Consider the following 22,806-nt stretch of genomic DNA (forward strand, 5'->3'; position numbering starts at 1 on the left):
ATGGAAGGCTGGCCTGCCAGTCTTGCTCCCGCTTCTCCAATCCCAGGCCGTTCTCCTTCTGTAAACGAAAGTATATTCTGGGACATGAATATCACTCCTTAACTTAAAACTCTCTCATGGTTCCTCATTTTCTTCTGGATGAAATTCAAGCTCCATACTACGGCCCTTCATAATCCAGTCTCTGCCAGCCCCTCCTGGCACATCTCCTGCTGCTCTCCTGCCCACTTACACTTCACACCAGCAGCTTCGCTTCCATCCACGGGGGCCTCCAGACACACGTGGTTCAGTGTTCCAAATGAGCAGGTCTGTAGTTGGTTCATGAATGGAGATTATTTATCCAGCCAAAGTCTTCCGGATGTGGCTTCAGTGTGTCAGGCCTCAGGAACACGGAGCCGTGTGGAAAACAGTCCCTGTGCCTGGGAAAGGAGAGAAGAGCACGCTGGGAGGCCAGGATGGAATGAGCGGAGGCCGGAGGCGTGGACAAAAGCGAATGCGTTTGAGTGGGGCTTAATAGTTGAGGCCAGCTGGAACACAGGGTGTGTGGTTGGGAGGGACAAAAGATGAGACCACAGAAGTAGATGGGAGGGATTAAATTGGGACTGGCCTTCTGTCATAAACACAAGTTTGGACTTCATGTTTTGGGCAGTGGCAAATCGACTGAGGTAATTAAGCCAGGGAATGCTGTGATAAGGTCTGCACTACACTGAGTCCCAGACTAGGGGGCGGGGAGGCATTGGACCTAACCTCTTGATGCATCACTGGTTCCTAGAATCTGGCCAAAGCTTCCTCTCAGCCCAAACTACTGATGCTGGCCTTGGGGTCAGGGGACAGTTTACTGAAGAGAATTCTCACCAGAATCGCCTAACACCAGTATCCAGTCTCTCTCATCCATCACCTTCTTAAGGGATTGCCTGTTCTCCCCTGGACCGCTCTCCATGCCAGTGTCCAGTCCATGACTTACTAGTTCCAGGCAGGAAGGAGAGGGCCATGGTGTCCAGTGGGCCTTGCTCTGAGTGCGTATGTGTATGATTTGTCAACAATCGAGTATTTTATGGGAGTTTACGGGACTTCATTAAAGACGCTGGAGCAGGAGCACTGTGGGACATCAGAAGAGACCTCAGCAATAAACCGCAGCTCCCAGCTTTGGAATGCAGTAAATGTTTAAGAGACTTCCTTCCTTTCATTACAGAATTTTACTTTACTTTTATACCAGTAAAGAGTTGTGTTTTATTGGTTGAAATTTCTTGATTCCGTTTTCCCCAGGTCTGTTTAAAAGCTACATTTTATCTTTGAGGATGTTTGGCTCGTGGTAGAGGAAGTGCTGCCAGCAAATTCAATTAACTGGCAGAGCTCACAGATATTGTACACGGATTTCTTTTTTTCTTCTTTTTCCACAACTGCTACATAAACACAGCTGGGTTTAATATTTGTCGTAACAAAGATTTAACTTGAATCATTTTACTCCGGGTAATTAATGCTTCGAATCTCAGCTCCTTCTTCGTTCGTTTGTATTTCTTTGCTGCATTTCTTTACTCTGGCTATCGAGATAATGAAGTATGTTCCTCTAGGTCTTTGCCCTGCCTTAAAACTGCTTAATATTTGGCCGTTCCCACTAGAGAGCAGATGCTTTTCTTTGAAGAATTGAATTTCTGTCAGCTCTTTTATGCATCATGTGTTTGGAACTGTAAGTGGATCAAGTTGTTCATCACAGCAGGGACACTGTGAAATACATCTATTATACACACGTCCCACCCCCCCTTCCTGTATTTTTCTCCCCTGAGGAGGTGGAGATGCCCGGATCCCCTCGGGAAATATCTCACTCCGTGTGGATGTGATCCACGGTGGATCTGGCCTGGCCTCATCCCTAAGCGTGGAAATCTATATCCATCCAGCCAGATTGTTGCTGAGACAAATCCTGCTTTTTATCTTGGTAAACACCAAGCACTTCATTAACTCCCAAATACACACGGAGTTTGGGTCACTAAATAAACCCACTAGGCTTAGCATAATGAGTGACATTTCAGTAATTGACGCCCTAGAAAATGTTCATTGTGAGCCCATTATTCTTTTTTATGCTAAAATAGCGGCTTGGGTAGTTTTGGCTTTGGAGTTGGGCTCATGTGGAAGAATAGTCACCATCTCTTAGGCTCCTACTGTGTGCCAGCCACTGTGCTTGTTGCTTCAGAAATCTTGACATTTAATCTATATAACAATCCTGCAAAAGGGGAGGTGAGTATTACTTTCCTTTTTTTTTTTTTTTTTTTTAACAGATGAAAGGTTAAATAACTTGCCTAAAGGCATCCAGCTAAATCGGGATTTGAACTCAGGTCCGTCATAACCCAGAGTTAATCCACATATTGTTTGTTCGGTGTAGCACCTCCATGCTCAGTGTTTGCTAGACATTCATCCCCTGGTTAATCGATCAACAAGCATTGATTTATTACACATTTATTACATGCCGTCCTTGCTCCATTTGAGTTCTCCCATTCCGTGGACAGTCTTAGGCCAGTTGGCTTTTACGAACAACTCCGTAGTCACCTGAATCTGAACTGGTGGTGACTGGAGTCCTTTGTTTCATTTTGCTTTTTCCGTCAGAACTCAATGCAAGTGCAGTCCTTAAGCAACCTACCATTTTCTTGCAGTTTTCACTTTGCATATTTCGATCCCTAGATTCAGCTTTGAACTGATGGCTGAAATTTCCAAATCTAAGTAGTTCTTTTTGTCAACACAGCTTTGAAAAACAGGAGTCTCGACGTTCCTGCTGTGATATACTCATCTTGGGGGCCTCAGGTAGTGGCGCTGAGGGCAAATGTGAATCATGGTGCATTTTTAATAGCTAACATTCATTCACTTCACAGGCGTTTATTATGGGACATTCACATGTCTGACTGAAATACCACGGATCTGTGGAATTAATTATAGTTAAATGGAAAGGTGGCTTTTGCTCACGAGGAAAGTCATTAGTCATTTCTATTCACGATTGAGTCTTCTTCCAAATACTTTTCATTAGATTCAGGCATAGTGTCCTGGTTCATTAGAACTAGAGCTCCTCTTTTATTTTTGATTCGAGGTCCATTTCGTCGTTGAAAGATTTGGGTACTTTTTAAAAAAAAAATTGGTAGAGGACATATTGTAAAAAAACACACACATATAACTTTCCTTTGCGAGTGCGTATCTGTTTTTTTTCAAAGATAACTTATATTTTTATTTTGTGCATTGTGTTTGCAAGAGAATGGTTCTTGGTTTATTCATGTTGACAACTGAAAAGCCTTAGACCTAATTAAAAGAATTTCCACGAGCACCTTTACTGAACCATTTCATTACGCGGCACTGCACAGATTGCATTGTGAAACATGGTGATAGTTTAAATCTGACCCTTAAACCTGAACTGCCAGAAGTATGGGGGAGAAAACCCTTCTTTGAAAAGACTCCCCGGATACATACACATATATAGGCATACATGCATGCACATATTTGGTTAGAAATAATCTTTGTATTGAATGACCATGTAATAATTTAAATACACATTTACTTTGAGCTCAGATCTTGTGGCCTCCTTTAGCTTGGGCAGGATTTTCAGCTGCATTAAGTGACAGTGAGTGCGCGTGCGTTGAAGCTAAATTGTTTTATAGGGAAAATAAGGAATTACACTTCCTCTGGGCAAAAAAAAGTCTTTGGAGGAGGATTTTGCAAATAGGAAAATGAAAAAGTCTTTGCTACCGCGTGTTTCAGTTTCAAGTGCTGGGTACGGGTTACGCTCGTGGGGAGTGGCTGGAGGACACTCGTGTCCTGGGCTTTGTTTGGCAGGTACTGGAAATGGGCCTTTTTGTTTTTGTTTTTAAATTGTACTTTTTTACTCAAAGAAAATCATCTTAAGCGCTTGGATAGTTCCTTCAAAGGATGTTCAGCAGAGCTATCATAGCAGATAGCGAAGTAGCCTTCACGTAATGAGAACTGATCCTTTTGTCTGACAAAACGCCTCTTAGAATTGTAACATTTGCCTCTAACTTTTTGACTTAATACTCAGCCCACGAGAGGTGAGGAGAGACGAAGGGAGCAGAGGCCTGGGCCCCTCGGGGCAGAGCCGGCTCCAGCTCAGAGCCCCGCACAGCTAGCACGGACTCCACTCCCCCATGCAGAAGCGGTATCTTTGAGGGGAAAATGGGATGCAGAAGAAGCAATGAAAGCCAATGAGGTCAAGGAACAACCCTGTTCTCAAGAAACAAAAGCAAGGAATGAGAGGAAGCAATAATAGAAATATATTAAGTTAGGGAAAAAAATAAACCAGTATCGTGGATAAACCTAAGTTGCTGGTCTAAGAAATCCTGGCGACAGTGAGAAATAATGGACTAGCACAGACTTTGGAGGAAGACAGACTTGGGCTTCACTTTGACCTCTGCCCCTTGCTGCACGAACTGTGTGACATGGGGCCGAAGCTCACTTTCTTCATCTGTACAGTGGAGATAACTGTACGTGCCTAGCCCAGTCATTCTGAAATTCTGATACAACGCTAGATATGAAAACACCTGCCATGGCATTTGGTACCTAGTAGGGTGCTTCATAAATGCTCATTGTCGTTCCTTTCTCCAGACACATTTCTGGTTTTCCCAGAAACTGTTACTGGGAAAGTGAATGGGATGAGATCGCCTTTATACGCCAAGGCCTTTTGCTTCCAGTTTGAGGCAAGAACTAAGGCACAGGTAGGTACACTATGTCTATGCAAAGGTAGCAGAGGGAAGCAGCCAGTGTGAACGGGAAAACAGGGCAGGGCTCCCCTCTGCCCTCTCCACACTGAGACGTTCTCCAGGAGATCTTACTCGTAGCAAAGCCTTGATGTCTGGTTTATTCAGGAAAGGAAGAATCGGTTTACCCTAGTTCTTAACGGGCATTTTTAAAAGGAGAAAAGAAATTATGATTCTCTCTCTCTCTCTCTCCTAGCTACTGCTAGGTGTCTGATTTATCCCCTTCTCCCCCCAAAAATCTTTTAACTACGATCTGACACTGAGCAGTTACTGTAACCCAGGAAGAGCAGTGCCCCCCAGGAAGAGCAGTGCCCCCCCCCCGCACCCCCCCGCACAGGGTGGCTTGAGTCGGGCCTGTAGAAGACCATTGTCTACTGAGGTGTGCCAGCACTGGGGGTGGCCGTGCTCCCTGCCTTCCTAAAACGTTCGGTCTAACCGAAGAGACAAACACATCCTAGATTGTCAGTAAATGCATCATTACACATTGCCATGTGTCTCTGAAGGAAAGGTACAGCGAGAATATAAAACAGGTGAACCTTGGTCTAGTCTGAGGGCGTCAGGCTGAGGACATGATATTTGAGCTGAGATCTGAAGGATGAGTAGTAGCGGATCTAGGACTCTGCGCCGTCCAGCGTGATAGCTGGTATCCACATGCGGCTATTTCAGTTGATTAAAATGAAATAAAATTCAATTCCTCAGTCACACGAGCCACATCTCAAGTTCTCAGTTGCAGCTGCCACATCGGACAACACAGATGATAGATTATCTGAGGAAAGTCCTCTTAGACCATGCTGAATTCGAGGCAAGGGGGTGATAGTGGCGAGAATACTGCAGACAGCGGAGCCAGCCCCGCCGAGGCCGGGGCGTGCGAGGGAGGCCAGCGCGCTGGAGCCTGGAAGGTGTGGCTGGAGCCATGCAGGGCATGTGGGAGCCTGGCATCTGAAAGAGGCTGTGGCTGAGCACCTCAGAGCCTTGCAGGCCAGCCTGGGACTTTAGTCTTTTACCTCAGAGCAGTAGGGAGGCCGCCGAGAGATCTTAAGGCGCCAGCACTGGTGGAAAGAGATGGGCAGGCGCGTCTTAGAGGTGGATGGGTGAACAGTATGCCATGCTTATTCTTTCCTTCCCCTCGCAAGTTGCAGCCAAGTGATAAAGAAACCTATATTTGTTGAGCGCCAGTATGAATTGCAAGGGAATTCCAGAGGGGAGGAATGTAAAAGGTTATATAAAAGGCTAAATAATAGGATGATGATGTATACAATATGAGAGTTCCCGTTTGAAGCTCTAATAAGTTAACTTGTGGCTGGTCTGGGGAAGCTTGACGGTGAGCTGCCGGGAGCTGGGCCCTGGTCCTGTGCAGCTCTGTTCCCGGCACATCTGCACAACGGGGCCTGCAAAGTTCAGGCCTCAACCAAAGGCACAGGTTAGTGTGACCTCATTGTGACCGAGGGCGCCGCAGAAAGTCGGAGGCTGTTTTCAAATAGAAGAGTTTTGTTAGAGAGTGGGATGAAGAATATCCCAGGCTTCGGGATGGTTTCGCGACCTCTGAAATTGAATAGAAAATGACATCGGAAGCGGAACTTGAGCTGAGCCCACGGAAGGCCTTGAATATCGTGCTAAGGCGTGTGGACTTCGTGTTAGTATGGAACTACTGCGAGTTTCGGAGTAAGGGAGTAATAAGATTCAACCTCTTGTTTTAGATGGTTCAGTGCAAAGGATGCATTTGACCAAGAAGGAAATAGAGGGTGGGCCACCAGCTGAAAGACCGTTGCCGTAGTCCAGGTGAAAGGTCAAACCCGAACTACTCACCAGAAGCTAGGCCGTCCACTATATCCATTATCCATTTTACGTTCATTATATTTTAATCTTCACCATGTACTTTTTTTTTTTTTTTTTTTTTTTGCAGATTCCTCATTTTAGAGCAGAGGAAACTGAAGCTCAGAAAGGTTAAGAAAGTGGGGAGGCCAGGTTTCCAGTCTTAGGCTTACACGATTCAAGCTTTACAATCTCCTCCCTGAGGAGTGCGTGGGGATAGAGGAGCAGGTGAAGCCAAGAGACCTGCGAGGTGGGGCCTCCAGGGCCCAGGTGAAAGGGAGCGGGCCGCGGGCTGGGATGGGGAACGCTGCGTTTGCACCTGGGCACGTCGCGTTTGCAGCGTTGCATAAGACTGGCCGATTGTCCACTTGCCCTCATTCAGCATCCACAGGTTCATTCTCCCTGCAGTTTTGGTCGCCTCCCAATGATGGCCTTCAGCAGAGAGGAAGTGGGGGAGTATTAATTTCTCGTCCCGTCTTTCCTAACTGAGACCAGTTCCTTCTGCTGATCAATCTCTGGAGAGCGTGATCCTAGACTTTCTTTCCAGCACAGAGGCGCAGCCACCGGACGTGCCTTTCAAGATGCCAAAATACTCATCTGTTCTTTCATTCAGCAGAAAGTGCTGAGTCACGACACTGGGCCAAGAACCACTGGACCTGCTGGGGACTCTGAGACTCTCAGGAAAGATGTTAGACACTGCAGCTCACCGAAGAATCCCCTTCGCGCTCCGGGGGGGCCCAGGCGGGGCATCGTTAACCCGTCTTTGGGGTTAGGGAAAACTTCACAGATGAGGGACCATCTGGATTCCCTCTTTCCCTTAACCCAAGGCAGTGTTTAATTTGACTATTAAAGAAAAATACCTCATTTAAATTCTTTATTATAGAAGTAACATATGCTTTTTTATAAAGGATAATCAAAACAATCAAAAGTTCATAAAATAGAAAGCATCTCTGCATGGTTAAAGCTTGATATATGGCATTTTAGATTTATACTACATATATGTACATATATAATTTTTAAATGATTCATGCTGTACATACCGCTCTGCGACTTGCATACTTTCCGCCATTTGGGAATATTTCGTGGACACCTTTTCACGTCGGTGCAAAGCACTGCCACGTTCTTTCTTAGTAGCTCTGCAGTAGTTCATTGTGAGGATGCGGCATAATTTACTTAATCGGCGCCCATTGGATCCCTGGATGGTCTTTTAGAGGTGAAGGGGTGTTCGCAAGCAGAGCAGGAAGGGACAAGGGACACTCTGGGTTGTCGGCATGTGCATGGGCTGGAGAGTCATGTGCTTCTCGATGGCAATCCAGTGTCAGTCAAGTATAACTGTAAGTGGGGTCGACGAAAACGAGGCCAGGTGAGAAATGAGGAAGGCCTGGGGACTGCTCTAAGGAGTTGGGATGTTTTTCTGAAGGTGCTGGCGGCCAAGGGTGGGGCATCGAAGGGTTTCGAGGGAGGAATCGAAGTGGTCAGATTCATGTTTTCCCGAGATGACGAGGACAGCTCTAGGTGGACGGCGTTGAGAGGAGACTGAAGGCAGAGAGCCCGTCCAGGAACCTGCTCCACCAACCTGGGCCAGAGAGGGTGGGTGGAGGCGGACCGTGCAGGGCCAGGGTCGTGGTCCCTGAGAGGAGGGGCAGATGCAGGACGTACTTGGGGTGGTGTGGATAAGACATGGAGAATGGGTGTGGGAAGGGAAAGAGGTACGGAATCCACATCCGAACCTGGCTTGTGAGACTGCTCGGACGAGCTCGGACGATGCTGCAGTAACGGAGGCGGGCCGGAGGAGGAGCGGGCGCTTCGGAGGAGCTGATGGATTCAATTCCGTACTCTCTTCCCTTTGTTTTCTGTCTGCCCCCTATGATACCCGATTAAAGGAGGAAGCCATCCTCATCGGCGTTTCCGTCACCCCCAACTCATGCCTGATGAGCCCCGATGCTAATGATCTGACCAGCACCCTCGGGAGTACTCAGGGCAAGTTCAGCTTTAGATGTATGACTGCGGGTTACTTAAGCCTTAGATTTTCTTCCTCCGTTTTATTTAAGGGACAGAATGCCATCGCCAGTTATCAGATGCGCCTGTACTTGAAGTTTCGAAGTTTGAAGTGCTGACAAAAGCTTTTCCGTGTTGCAGGGTGAGGAGAGGTCTTCAGAAGTCTTGGCCTCAGTGGTCACAGGGGCACCAAGAGCCCAGGACCACTTGGCTGGTCGCAGACCAGCTAGGCGGGCAGGAAGGCACATACTCGTATTTGCTCAGTTAAGATCGGGACTACCTCTTTGTGTAAAATGGTAATGAGGCCATTAGGAGAGGCTCACCTGAAGCGCAGCTTGTGAACCCAAGGTAATTAAACACCTCCCGGATGAACGGGCAAGGCCAGGGAAGGTTAAGCGAGGAGTAATCTGCAGCACAGGTGGCCCAAGGCCTTTGAGGAGCCAGAGGAAGTGCGACAGTGGCGTGCGCCATTTCAGGGGGCGGAAATGCCACCCTAGTGCCCGGGAGGGGCAGGATTTTTCTTACTTGGAGGGTGGGGAGTCGGCAGTATTTTTAACGTCGTAATAAAGCACGTGTCTTTCTCGCATTGCTATTTCAAGTTGAAAGCCCACGGCAGAGTCTGCCTGGGTGCCACGTGGCCTGCGTGCTCCTCATGGGCACCCGCCACTGTGGTGCTGGGGCTCGTGTGTCCCAGACCAGGGGAGATCACAGTAAACCGGCTCTCTGCACCTGGGTATCGAGAGAGCATCCAAACTGCTTCCGGAGGAAAACTGTTTTCCTTGGCCTCTGCCTCCAAACAGAGGGCGCGGCCACCCCTCCACACATGTTCCCATCACTTCTCACTTACCAGAGAAGGATGCCAGTCTCCCTTTACTCAGTCGACAGACACGCAGCCCTGTGGCAACAGAGCAAGATTATCCCCTCCTACTCAGTAAACTTATTGATGGCCTACTATGTGCAAAGCACCATGTTCCATGCGTCCTTTTAGCTTCTGCATGAATGCTCATAGCAGCATTATTTACGGTAGCCAAAAAGTGGAAACAACCCAGATGGCCCATCAACTGATACTAAATTAATGTGGTATATCCCTACCATGGAATGCTAGTCGGCTACGAGAGTGAAGTATCGCTAAGTGCTGCACCACGGAGGGACCTATTCATAATGAGCATGATGCCGAATGAAAGAAGCCAGTCACAAAAGACCCTATGCCGTATGATTGTGTTTATACGAACTTGCCAGGATAGGTAGATCCATAGAGAGAAGAAGTGGATTAATGGTTACCTAGCCCTGGGGTGAGCGGAACGGGGAGGATCGGTGGGGAGTGAGAAGTGACAACAGTTAAGGTGAGTTTTCTTTTGGGAGTGATGAAGGTGTTCTGGGATCAGACAATAGGGACAGTTGTGCGGGCTTGTCACTAAAAGCACCACTGAACTATATATACTTTAAATGAGTGAATTTTATGGCATGTAAAGTGTATCCTAATAAGCTATTTAAAAATCCCTTATCAGAAGCTCAGTAGTAAGAAATAACATTCATGGAGAATTTATAAAGTATACATAGTCCATCCCAGATCAGTGATTCTTAGTATTTTTTAAGTTCTCTGGCACCTTTCAGATTCTGAGAAACGCCGTGGGGCCTATGGTCAAAAAAATTGATCATCACTCATTCACATTAAAAATTTGTAGATGATTCATAGACCACCTGCGTTTAATTTTCTATTTTATCCTTAAATTTTATCCTAAATGTTATCCTTAAATAACGTCACGCCACTAGATAGTCCTTTAAGCCCCTTACAGATTCCTGAGACATGCCCTTGATATGTCATCTGCATGCTTAAGTCAGTCATTAGCTTTACATTTCTCTCAGGATGAAGGAAAAAATTCCTGAGTGCGCTCACAAGCTCTTCAGACACCTCCCTTTCTCTCAGCTCATTTTTAGCCATAGACCCCTCGTTCTCTCCAGGCCTTTCTGTTCTCTGAACTCCCCTCACCACAGGGGCTTTGCAGATGCTGGTCCCTGTGCTCCTTCCCCCTTTGCTGAGGGGACTCCTTCAGCTCATCCTCCAGCTCTCGGTCCAAGCCCGTTTGCCTCCAGGAAGCCTTCCGTGACCTCCTTGGTGAGTTCTATCACAGGCTTGTCACAGTAGCAATGTCACAGTATTGGTGACAGTATTTCCTCCCTAGAGTGTGAGCTTAATGAGGGCAGAGCCTATGTCTGGTTTGGTTTACCCTTGTATCCTCAACACCTAACATGTCCCGGGCACTCAAGAGGTAATAAATATTCGTTGAGTACATGAATAACTCGAGGCCCCACATTGCGCAGTTCCAGGAGCACCTTTCTCGTGGGACAGGGCGTGAACCGTGTGTCCAGGAGTCGTGCAGTGTGGCATCCCGAGATGAGTGAAGGGCATGTCAGAAAGCTTGGTGTCTCTGATGTCGAGGGCGACAGCCATCGTGCCATAGTCATTCCTACACTGAGGACTCAGGAGAAATCTCATTCAGTTCTCGCTTTCAGGAAAATCTGTGTTCAGTTGTGCAGCTGGTTTATTTATAATTCGTGGACTCAAAGAATCTCACAACCCATGTATCCCTTTTTGCTTTGACCACTAGGAGGCTCTTAAGTCAAATTTGCAATTCATTTCTAGACATCGTGTAAGACCTTATGGCTTATCTTTATATACTGAATCTATTCCTGGCTACTTTTCCTGTTGCCATGGCTTTCTTGTCTGTTTTCTTTTAACTGTGAGTGCTTATCTGTAAGCCGCTACTATTCCTCTAGAGTGTAGGTGTGAGCTACATAATGTATATTTATTAATGATATCTAATACACATTAAGCATTACAAATAAGTCATTTATTTTTAATACTTATAAGTAATTTGAAGAGGAAATGGAAGTGGAACTAAAAATCTTTGTGTAGTTTTGGGTCAGATTACAGGACTTCAGTTCAGGTTCCAACTTGGCCGCTCCTTAGGTTCGCCCCGAGGCGCGTAGCCTAACCTCTCTGTGGCCGGCTCACCCTTGTAGGATCGGGACACAAATCCCTTCCTTGCAGGGTTGTCGAAAGAATTACATTTCACATCTTCCGTGTAGCACTTACCTGACACATTGTAACTGCTTAGAAAATGGTTTTGTTTCTGTTTTTGTTAAATATGCTCTCATAGAAGCAACATTCATTTAAATTTCCAAACCCTGCCCTCATACTGAAAGCATCGTTACTGAGATAGCAAATCGATCCCCTGCCAGGGATTTTCTAGAGCTCTCGGCCAGCCATCCTCCTCCGACCCTGCCTTCAACCTGTGCCTCCTTTCTCTCGGTCCCCAGATCTCCGCACTGAAGAACCGGCTGAAGAAGGTCTCCACGACCACGGGCGACGGTGTGGCCAGAGCCTTCCTCAAGGCCCAGGCCGCCTTCTTCGGCAGTTACCGCAACGCCCTGAAAATTGAGCCGGTGAGTAGCTCCTTGGCACGTTATAAACCTGCGTTTGGTCAGGGCTAAGAGATGTGCCTCGGGGCCCGCGAGGGGCTCGCAAGAAACCCACCGTTCGCCTGGTTGTGGAGTTCACAAGAAGAGGCGCGTGTCTCTAGGGCGTGGGGCCGGGGGAGTGTCACGAGGCAGCGGTGCCGCCGCGCGTGAAGCCCTGAGTGCGCCTGTGAACGTAGAGACCCCGCACCCCGCGGCCAGCAGCGCCGATTGTGTTCACTCAGCGCTGGGCCCTCTCCGGGGCGCACAGCCAGCCCAGGTAGCCGCAGTCATCCCCCTGCACTAAGCGGGTCGGAGGAGCCCGAGGGTGCCAAAGCCCGTGGGTTCCCGCTGGGCCCCGCTGCCCTTTCCTGTGGGGGGGCCGCTTCCCCACGTGGAGAAAGCTCGTCACCCTGGGGATTCACTTCTTAGAGTCCCCCACAGTGGCCTTGGTGTATGTGACTGTAAAGTAAGCTGAGGACGGGGCAATAACGTGACCCGCCTCCGTGGCCCTTCAGACTTTCTGGGCCCCCATTGCCTCGTTTTTATTCCCCGCTTGCCCCGTGGGGTGCGTAGCTAGTGCTGGGATATGAAGACATCAGGTCAGCCCTAAAACCAATGAAAGTACCAGCTCTCCCAGCTTCAATAAGAAGTTTGCTTCAGATACCCCTCGACTCAGCCTACTCTTGGCTCTTGGTCAAGGAGAATGGAGAATTGGCCCGGGGATCACTCTGTGCGTCACTTTGTGTAGGAGAGAACATTGGAGGGGGACCTTGCTGACGGCCCTTTCCTCTCAGGAGCACAGAACTCCCTCCGTCCCGAGCAGGTGGGTGGTGACAGCCACACCCGGCCTAGTTGGATTGAGTGTGAGGGACCCGCACAGGGTGCACCACCTGTCGGGTAAGGATTTTTTTTTTGACTGCTGTGAATCACGGGTCTAAGAGAAACACAGAGTGATAGCGAACACCTTGTTCTCTCTTCACCCAGGCCGTACTCTCTGAGAAGTGGCCTGGCAGCGGGTGCTCAGGGAGCAGCAGCCTAATGCCACCACCCTCCTTGCGCCCGTCCTCCGTCCAGCACTTAGGCCTGACTTTCTGAGTTGCCTCGGCTCCAGGCAACGTCATGGTCACGTAACAGAAGGGATGCACTTTTTGTTTCCTGAGAAATACTCCCCTTAGTACCTCTAAAGCCCTTCGGTTTAAAGCCAGCACCCCATGTCCTGCTTGTCTCTGAGTGAGACGGCTCTAATTCTTTGTCCTGACCTTGGGCCCGGACGAACCAGCCGGATTCGACGTTGTTTTGAGAGGGGTATAATTGTCTTCTCATCTCTGAAATGAGAATGGGGCAGCTGGCTCAGTCCTCAGTGCTGAGAACTGAGGGACATGATCCCATGGTTGTCATATATCTGTCTAGAATCCAGAGTTACATATTGCTGGGTACGTGATCAGGGCACAAGTTGCTCCTTCAGAAAAGTTTATGGTTGTAGTTGCACTTGGATTTAAGGAGGAAGCCCTGGAGTTTAAAGCCCATCTTTGTACTTATAAGCTGTATGACCTTGAGCAAGCCACTTAATCTCTTTAAAGTTCAGTTTCTTCACCTGTGAAATGATAGGAATACCTGTCATCTTACATCTCCAGATGGTTATAAGGATCAAATGAGCCATAAAACATTTCACAGGAAAAATGAAACTTGGCCTGAGCCTAATGGGTAAGGTTTGGAAAAAGGAAGACAGAATCTCCTCCTGTGGTCGGTGTAGAGTTAACCAAGTGAGCAAAGGCTTGGAGGCAGGACCCCTCGTGGCCACTTTGTCTGGAATCATGGGTTGAGGTGGGAAGATGAGGCTGCAGGAGTGACCGTAGCCAAATCTGACAGAGCCTTGGATGCTAGGATAGGAGTATGAACGTCCCTGCAAGGAGTATAATTTTTTGAGCAGAGATGCCATGTGACTGAAGTCATGTCTGAACAGTAATACAGTGATGGACGGAAGGAACCTGTGAGCTGTTAGGGGAGCTCAGAAGAGAGCCCTCCAGTGGTTGCCCCAGGAGAAAGCGCCATGAAGAAGAAATGACCAGATGAGGATAGTTATAGATAAAATATGGAGATGAGGGGCAAGAAATGTCAAAATGTCTCCCAAGGCATGGACCTGGGAGAGAATGGCGATGTCCATAGTAGAAAAAGGGAAAGCTTACTGCAAAGGCGTCGCCAGTAGCAATGCATATAATGGTAAAACCATGGAACAGGCTAAATGTCCGTAATAGGCAACCGGTTAAGTAAAGTACGTGCCTGTGACGAATACTATATAGCTATTAAAAGTAGTATTTTGAGACTAGGATGATGGGTTTGGTCGTAAACATGGCACATTTCATTGCGTCAATCTTAGGAGGTACCATTACTTTATGTACTGTTAAGAGAGAGAAAGGAGGGCTTCCGATTATAACTGAAGGATGCCATCAACTGCGCGACATCCGAGTTTTAGAGGTGTTACGATGTGAAGAAATTTGCATCTTAGAATCACTGAAATACAGCAGATTTGCCATGCTTTCAGTCCTATTCATCTGTACCAGAATGTTTTGGGGTGGTTTTTTTTTTTTTTCCTATAAGGCCAAGAGGGAAGTCAGAGGGCCTGAAATTTTCTGACCGAGCGTCATCACTATGTAACTCAGATGGTTTTTAAACCATAGATTTAATTTTAGCCAATTCTCCTAATCTGAAAAATGAGATAACCACATTTCCCATGCAAGATCATTCAGGGCATTAATTAAAAGAAGGACTGCAAAGCACATGTGAACCCAAGAAGGGGTGAAGGGTCGGGGGCACTGGCCACAGGGGTGCGGTGCCTCGGAGAGCCCCCGGGGTGGCAGGCAGCACAGTGCCGAGGGAGCAGGCTGGCCTCCTTGGGCCTGTCTTTTTGCTGTTTCTCTGGTTATAAAAAGAGCACCTGCTCTTGGTAAAAAGATGTTTGAAGTAACAGAGGACTAGGAATGAGAAGGCACCATAATCCTGTCATCTAGAGTTAACATGCTCACGTGTTTCTACCCAGGTTCTAGGGTTATTTTGGGGTTGGTTTTTGTTTCCGTCTTTTGGTTTTTTACTTTTAGACAGTTGAGATATTACTGGCAAAGCAATCCAGTTCCTAGTTCTTTGGTTTTGTGTTTTATTAGTATGTTGGAAGCACTTATTCACACCCTGCAAAAACTCATCTTAAACATCACTTATGACGGCTCCACATATTCCATCAGGTGATCCCGATGGTTCTCACCTTGGCTGCGGATCAGCCTCACCCATGGGGCTCTTAGGAAAGTGGCCTGGGACCCCACTCACAGAGATGTTTATCAAGTTCCCGACATCGGGAACCAGTGCTGAGCCCTCCTCATCACCCCAATGCAGGTCCTTCTCATCTGTCAGCGTCTCTCTCACCATTATAAACCACGCTGTGATGAACATCTCTCCATAAACTCTTGTGCATGGGCTGACTTATTTCCTTAGGCAGAATCCCTGGCGTGGGTTGACTGGGTCAAAGGATCCGAGTACATAAAAGGTCCTTTGATATGTAAGGTGAGGGGGAAAGATGGTGGCAGAAGCAGGTGGTGGCCCAGAGGGGAGCGTCTCTGAGGCAAATTGCCGGGCGTGGGGCGAACAGTGCAAGGTGGAGGGCAAAGAGAGCCTGCGGGTGAAGGGCAGGAGCAGTGTGTCCACAGGGGTACAAGAGCCCCTCTGCTCATCCGCTCTCACTGCTTTGTGGGGTGCCACACCGGCGTGGCGCAGTGGCTTCCCACCCTGGGCCAGTGAGAACCGTCATGAGACTCACATCACCACGAAGTCACAGAGTTCTGGTGTTTTAAAACATGAAACGCGACAGCACTGGCGGTGGTCCTTTCCACTCTGCCCCGGGACAGCTTGGGGACCAGCTCCTGCTGAGCCTGCGGTGCCCACCTGCCTCTGTGAGGAGAGGGCGAGCCCCCCTCCCAGGGGGTGGAGACGGGCAACTCCTGCCCCACGGTCCCGAGCTCACTTGAGATTAGCTCCTTGGCCCTTTTTTCTTTCTTTCTTACGGGGGGCGGGGGTGGGGAGCCCAGAAGCAGCTGGCTGGGGAGTCTCAAGCTTCGTTCTCTTCCCCCTGCCCAGAAGGGAAGGAGAAGGCGGCCGCCTCGCCGAGGCCCGGCCACGTGCCAGGAGCTGGGCCGCTCTTCCGCCCACGCCTTCTGCCGGGGGCCGTGTGCCTGTCCCAGGGCGGGAGCACCCGTGTCGGCTCCTGGCGGCGTCTGTCTTCAGGGCCAGGGGAATGATTTCACAGGGCTCTCCCGCGGGTCAGAAAGTGAGGCGCCGAGGGTGTCCAGCTACCGCCACATGTCCTACTTGCTCAGTGGCCTCCCCCAAGGTCGGGGCTCAGGTTGCTGGTGACATCCTGGTAAGTCGCAGAGCCAGGAGGCAGACTCAGGTCAGCCTGACTCCCAAACCCAGGTCCCTTGCATCACACTCCCTTGTCTCTTTGTTCTGGTTCCCACACGGTCCACATGTTCTCTGTCTCTCTGCCTTCCCAGCCCCAGGCGTGGGTCCTGCATAGTGTAGGCATCAGTGAGCACATTTTGAAACAGTGGATGGAAGGATGGGTGAAAGAAATAAGGGACAGTGACGCGTGTGAGGCCGGGGGCCGGCCCTCGGCCTGCTCATGTGCACACATCGCATCCTGTCCTGTCTTCAGGCTTCGGAGGTTGCCGCTGCCTGGCAGAGTGGAGAATGGCTGCAAATCGCAAGGGCATGTGGCCCATTTTTCAATCACCCGGAGAATATCAGGTGCAAAGCCCAAGATATTTAACAATATCGGCCAAGCCAACTTGTTCTGCGCTTAAATGACAGAACCGCAAGCAGCCAGGCAGCTCCATTCGGAAAAACCCCCTTTATCCATGTCAAGCGGCAGCCTGGGCTCCAGCTCATTTATTTAGGCCTTTCTTGCTCTCTGACACGCCTCCCAGCAGTTGCCAGGCAACTCAGGGAGTAGCAGTGGGTGTTAGGGATTAACTAGTTAGGGCTGGGGTCCTTTTTGGCAAGAAGGGGATAAAAGACAAATGATTTTAATTGCTAGGCCAGGGATCCTTTCTCTGCTTGGTGGGAGATTGCCACTTTTGGAGGATGTGTATAACAGCACAGTTCTTGAATGTTCCCCTTTCTCCCACCTATGGAGAATGAATGAATAATAAAAAGAATCTTACTTTTGCTTTACTCCCTTGTTTAAAATTATATCATCATGAAATCCAAGTAAGACTACCCCACCGCCCTATCTTTGAAAGACATTTCGTAGCACAGTAGCTTCAGTTTTAAAGAACTTTCAAAAATAGACTTGTGTCTTTTAATTTCATTCTTTTCTGTTCAGATTTTCTTATTTCCTAGCTCATGCTACAAGGAGTCGTGTTAAGACAGTGTGTGCGAAGGTGCCCGTTCCCATGTCTGTCCACTGCAGGTCCTTGGTAAATGTTAGATCACGAAGCAAAAGCTGATGGATGTTGGTGCTTTAAGACGCACCCTGTTCTGTGCCAGTATCTGTGCAAAGGCCAGTGTAGATGGAGCGCCATGAGAGTTGCTTATTCAACAGGCTTGTGTGGCTCTCTCTGGGCCAACCTGCTGGCTGGGCTTCCCCAGGATGGATGGAGCGCAGCCCCTGCCCGCAGGGAGTGGATGCTGGGCTGGGGGCAGTAAACAAGACGGTCATGATTTCTGTGAAAGGCTGTGCAGGCAGCAGCCCGCTCCTCCAGTCCCTCCCAAGAGGCTTCCAGATTCAGCTGTGGGCACACTGGCCTCATCCACCTTCCAGCCCCTGATTCTGCTCATGATTCTGCTGAGTCACATTTATCCTCCTAAAACCCCTTGAAGACAGAGAAGTTCAGATGAAAGCAGATTGATAGCCTGTTTTTCAAGCATCAACGGACAAGGCTGTGTTGGAGCAGGTCGGAGATCACTACATGTGTCTGTCTCTGGTTGAGTAACACCGTTGATCTCATGGTTCTAAAAAAACAACAACAACCGTATTTATGTGTGTTTAAGCATAACAGACAATAGAAAAATACTTAAAAACTAGAAAAATTAAAACATCATAGTCCCGCTGAACTAACCACTACCTCAACTATCTTTTGCATATTCTTTGTTTTTCATCCTGCAAAGTGTTTACATAGCTGCTATCAAATCTAAGCTAAAAGTTTATTTCTCCCCTCTTTAACATGACGTCATATGCATTTTTACATAGCTGCAGAATACTCTCCCCAGTACAGCTACCGTAATTCCTGTAACCAGTTTCTCTCATTGGACATTGAGGTCGTTTCCGTTTTTGGTAATATAATTCCTACTCCACTAAACATCTTTGCGAATAAAGCTTCGAGATGCTAGATTCCAAAGCCTCCCGAGTAGAGAAACCCAAGTCTGCACACAGGAGCCTGACCGTGGGCGCCAGCTTGTTACGACCTGGTAAGGAAGCAGATTTCCTTTGACTCAACCTCGGAGCAGCTCGAAGTGGAAAGAATTAAGAACCCTTCGTGGGGTGCGCTCCCTGCCCTCACATAGAGAAGCGAAGGATACCCGGAACAAATAAGGGATGTTACTCATTTGTCTGTGCCTCCATCTGGTACTCAAAAAAGGTTCAAGGAATCTAAAAACAATATGTGCAGTACAACAAGATGAGAGAGGAGGCAGGGACGAAGCCAGGGGCGGGGGGCTCGGGTGGAGCCGGACGGGGCTGGCGCGGGAGCCTCTGTGCCGAGCCGACACTCCCCACCCAGCCTGGGTGTGGCAGAGCTGGGGACCCGGTCTCTCCTCACAGCCCACGCATTTTTTGTTTAACTGTAGTAAAATATATCTATATCCCATAAAATTTGCCACCTTCACCATTGTTAAGTATATAGTTCCGTGGCATTAATTACATTCACAGTGTTGTACAGCCACCATCACGATTTTCAAAGTTTTTCATCACCCTAGACAGAAACTGTGACGATCAAGCAACAACTCGCCGTCTCCTTCCCCCAGCCTCCAGGAACCGCTCATCTACTTTCTATCTCTATGATTGCCTATTTTAGATATTTTTCATATACGTGGCATCGTACCATATTTGTCCTTTCGTGTCTGGCTTATTTCGCTTCGCATAATGTTTTCAAGGTTCATACACATTGTGGCATGTCGGAACTTCATCCCTTTTTAAGACTGAATAATATTCTACTGTGTGCATATACCACATTTTGCTTATTCATCTGCTGATGGACATTGGGTCATTCCCACCTTTTGGCTATTGTGAATAACGCTATGACCATTCCTGTACAGGTATCTGTTTGAGTGCCTGTTCTTTGGGGTATATACCTAGGAATGGAATTGCTAGGTCACATGGTAATTCTGTGTTGAACTTTTTGAGGAACCACTGCTTTCCACACAGAGCCCATGCATTTTTTAAGGGGACAGTGGTGTGTTTGTGAAGCATGGATATATACCTGTGATTACTCTGTAGGGAAAATTGGTGAAAGCTTTTCTTATTTTCCAGTTTATTTTAGGCAAGCAGATAGGGAGTTATAGCCAAAACCTGCAGGCCTGAGCGAAACAGATGCATCGACAGCCGGAATCTACAGTGGACTAGACGTGGGGCTGGTAACTTACTGGCTACCATTTCTGTCTCGTTTTAGTCATCACCCCAAGTCAAGATCATGTCCTGGGAATAGAACAGAGATAAGGGGAGGTGCTTCCGCCGCCAGGACTGCGGGACCCGTAGCTCTGTGGCTGGAAATGGCTAAGTGGGCCACCAAGTGCGACAGGAAGAGCATGGTCTTTGGATTCACCTGGGTTTTAATCCTGGCTCTGTCACCTGCCAGAAGATGACCTTAAAAGTCCCTCTCTGAGCCTCAGTGTTTTCATCTGTAAAACAGAAATAATGCCTGTCTTGTAGGACGGTTGAAAAAAACAACAATAACAAATGTAAAACTAAGCAGCGTTTTTGTTGATTAGTCAATATCAACTAAATCATAGTGACGGTCCCTGGAGGACAAGAAGGGACTGGAGGAAGAGGAGCAGAACGAGACCACCACAGTCTAGAGTAGTGGCGGCCAAGTCAGACCACCGAAGTCATTCGGAAAAAAGGCTCTGGCCTGCTTATTCCTTTCTTTTGAAGTAACTGTGAAAATTTGGCTTTTATCTCAAATGATACATAAAGGATTTGTAAGAAATCATATATTTAATACTTATTTGATATTCACTCATGTGATTTCTCACCAGCACCTATGGGCTAAAAGAGGTACCAGGTACCAAGGGTTAGAATTAAGAAATGCATTAGAGTCAACTTGAGAGATGCATAAGAGAAAACATTATTGAGAATCTTTTTTTTCTATTTCATCAAAACATCTTTTGCCTATGAGGATAAGATGACCGTTGTTCGATATTGGCACCAAATCTTCACTGTCCACTTTCCAGAGACACTGATGTTGCTCAGGAACACAGTCTTGGAGTCCTGGCACCGTGGAGCCATGACTCCACACAATGAACGCTCACTGAACTGAGAACCATTGTTCTAGAAGCAGACTCCCCAAGTAGAAAGTGGGCCCTTAAATGAGAGATGAAAACTGGCAGGAAATCCACTTAAACATGATGATCAAGCTTAACTGAATGATTTCAAAGAGGATCAGTGAATGTGATCAAAATGAAATTCTCATCTGTTCTAAAATACTTGAAAAGTAAAAGTGTATCTACCCAGGAGGAATTCTAGACTTTAAATTCTAAGAATTCTGATCTCACTTAATAATCTGGCTCTTTTCTTACTTTGTTCCCTTGGCTGGGGGCGGGGGGGACCATCTTTTGTACTCCTGGGTGTCCCTCACATAGTCCGATATTTAGTAGGTGCTCGTTAAATATGTGTTGAATGAACGGATGAACAAATGAATGAATGATACCTGTTTCCCCGTGCTGTACATTAGAAAGACTGGAGGTCATGTGTCAGTGTTGCACAATACAGACGCTTAGTTTTTAGAAAAATCATCCACAGCTTCATCTTAGAGCATGAGAAAAATTATCTGACGCAAACGCCACACTGTGAATGTCTAAGTGTCAAGCGAAGGCACGACCAGCGACTGCGCGGCAGCCAACCACAGGCGGTGAGATCTGGAGAGGCTCGCCCTCTGCGAAAGCATCACGTGCAGTAAATCCTCAGTTCCAGTTGGGAAAACGCGAGAGGGGAATGTATTAATGAAGTAAGCCGAGTCCGTCCCGGTGGTTTAAATACTGTATCTTTGTGGAAGCAGTGGCAGAGAGACATGGTTGCTGTTACTGGTGTAATAAGTCAAGTGATCTGGCTTTAAGGTCTTTTACTTTTTCAGTGTGACTCTGAAAAGGAAATCTTTCTGATCTGTTTTCAAGCTGTGATAACATTTGACAATTTAGGGCCTAAAACAGTGATATACGACTCCATGTACATTGCTAGGCTGTGAGCTTCTTAAGAGGATTTTGTCTTATTCTTTCTTAGACCCAGCACATAGTCGAGGCTCGAGGCTCAGTAACGTAAGATGTGGCAACGGTGGGTTTGTCCTGTGTGAGGCTTTATGGAATTTATGATGACGAGAAGATAAAATTGTAGATTTCCTTTCCCCTCCCCCCACCTTGGACGTGCATCCACATCGATTTTCTATGGGGTGCAGATACTTTCTCAGAAACATACAGCTACATCACATTCAGTCTTACGCTACCTTCTCACAAAGAAATGGAAGCCTGCTCCGGAAGGCGGCGGAGCGTTGCGATTACTCACGCGTCCCTGGCACGGAGCCTGACACAGAGAAGGTGCGCGGTAATTATCCGTGGAGTGGACAGAATCACAATAGTCGTGAGTTATCATGTCCTTCATTGTTTGGGACCCGAAACACTGTTTTGTAAATAAGGCATTGACTGGAGCCCTGAAGGAAAAGAAAATAATACGAAGCATTTGTCACATGTTAGGCTCTTTGCATATGTCCCCTCGTTTGACGTGTACAGTCCCCATATAGAGAGAGTGGTGTAGCCCCATTTCGCTGATGAAAAACCAAGGCTAGGAATGGTCGCGGCCCTTTTCAAGAAGTGCTAGAGCCATGATTCGAAGCCCCCATCTGCCCAGCTCTGGCAACCACGCCCTTCACTCTGACCACTCGCCACGATGGTGATCACCGCGTGGTCCGCGCTACAGACAGTTTGAGGACGTTTCAGAAGAAAACTGAGCTGGTTTGCTCTCACGAGTCAATGTCTCTTTCTGTGCAAATGTTTCTTGTCTTGAGGAACACAGGTTAAACTAATACCACTTATAAACTGTTTGCAAAGGGAAAATGTCAACATTTTAAATATCTTTTTAAAAAACATTCCTTTACTAGATAATTTTAATTGCTTAGTATTTTGCTTAAATTTCTGATGTTCCTGATGATAATTGGATGAAAAAGTCAGACAGTGGCCAGGGCAGCCCTCGTCCTCTTCTCCTGGGCTGACACCTAGCGGCGAACTTCCTCCTGGCAGTGTTAATACAGGTGCTGAACTCTCTTGATGGTAATTGTCTTTCAATTGATTTTAGGACTTTAGAAAATCAATTATTTTCATCATAATAAAAGTAGCTACGTTAACATAAGGTTAATTTATCAGGGATCATCATAACAACGGAACTTTGATTTAATTTAACGTGAATTTTTAAGTCAATTAGAATCAAGCTCTGATAGCAGGAAATGATACAAATGTTTGAAATCTTGGAGTACTTGCTACCCCCACAAACCCAGCCGGGTGACCACCCCGCCCCGGCTCGCACACGCTGACATGAGGACTCAGA

At 47.5% G+C, this 22,806-nt stretch overlaps 1 protein-coding gene across 1 annotated transcript in view; it reads left to right on the forward strand.

The window, feature by feature from the left end:
• DENND1A (DENN domain containing 1A) overlaps positions 1 to 22,806 on the forward strand; it is a 457,019-nt gene that overhangs the window by 273,663 nt on the left and 160,550 nt on the right. The window contains exon 13 of the mRNA XM_023532960.1: positions 11,874 to 11,999. Coding sequence (XP_023388728.1) covers positions 11,874 to 11,999 — 126 coding nt within the window. The remainder of the gene's footprint in view (positions 1 to 11,873; positions 12,000 to 22,806) is intronic.

The sequence above is a fragment of the Pteropus vampyrus genome, unplaced genomic scaffold, assembly GCF_000151845.1.
Source record: "Pteropus vampyrus isolate Shadow unplaced genomic scaffold, Pvam_2.0 Scaffold95, whole genome shotgun sequence".
In the NCBI taxonomy this organism is placed as follows: domain Eukaryota; kingdom Metazoa; phylum Chordata; class Mammalia; order Chiroptera; family Pteropodidae; genus Pteropus; species Pteropus vampyrus.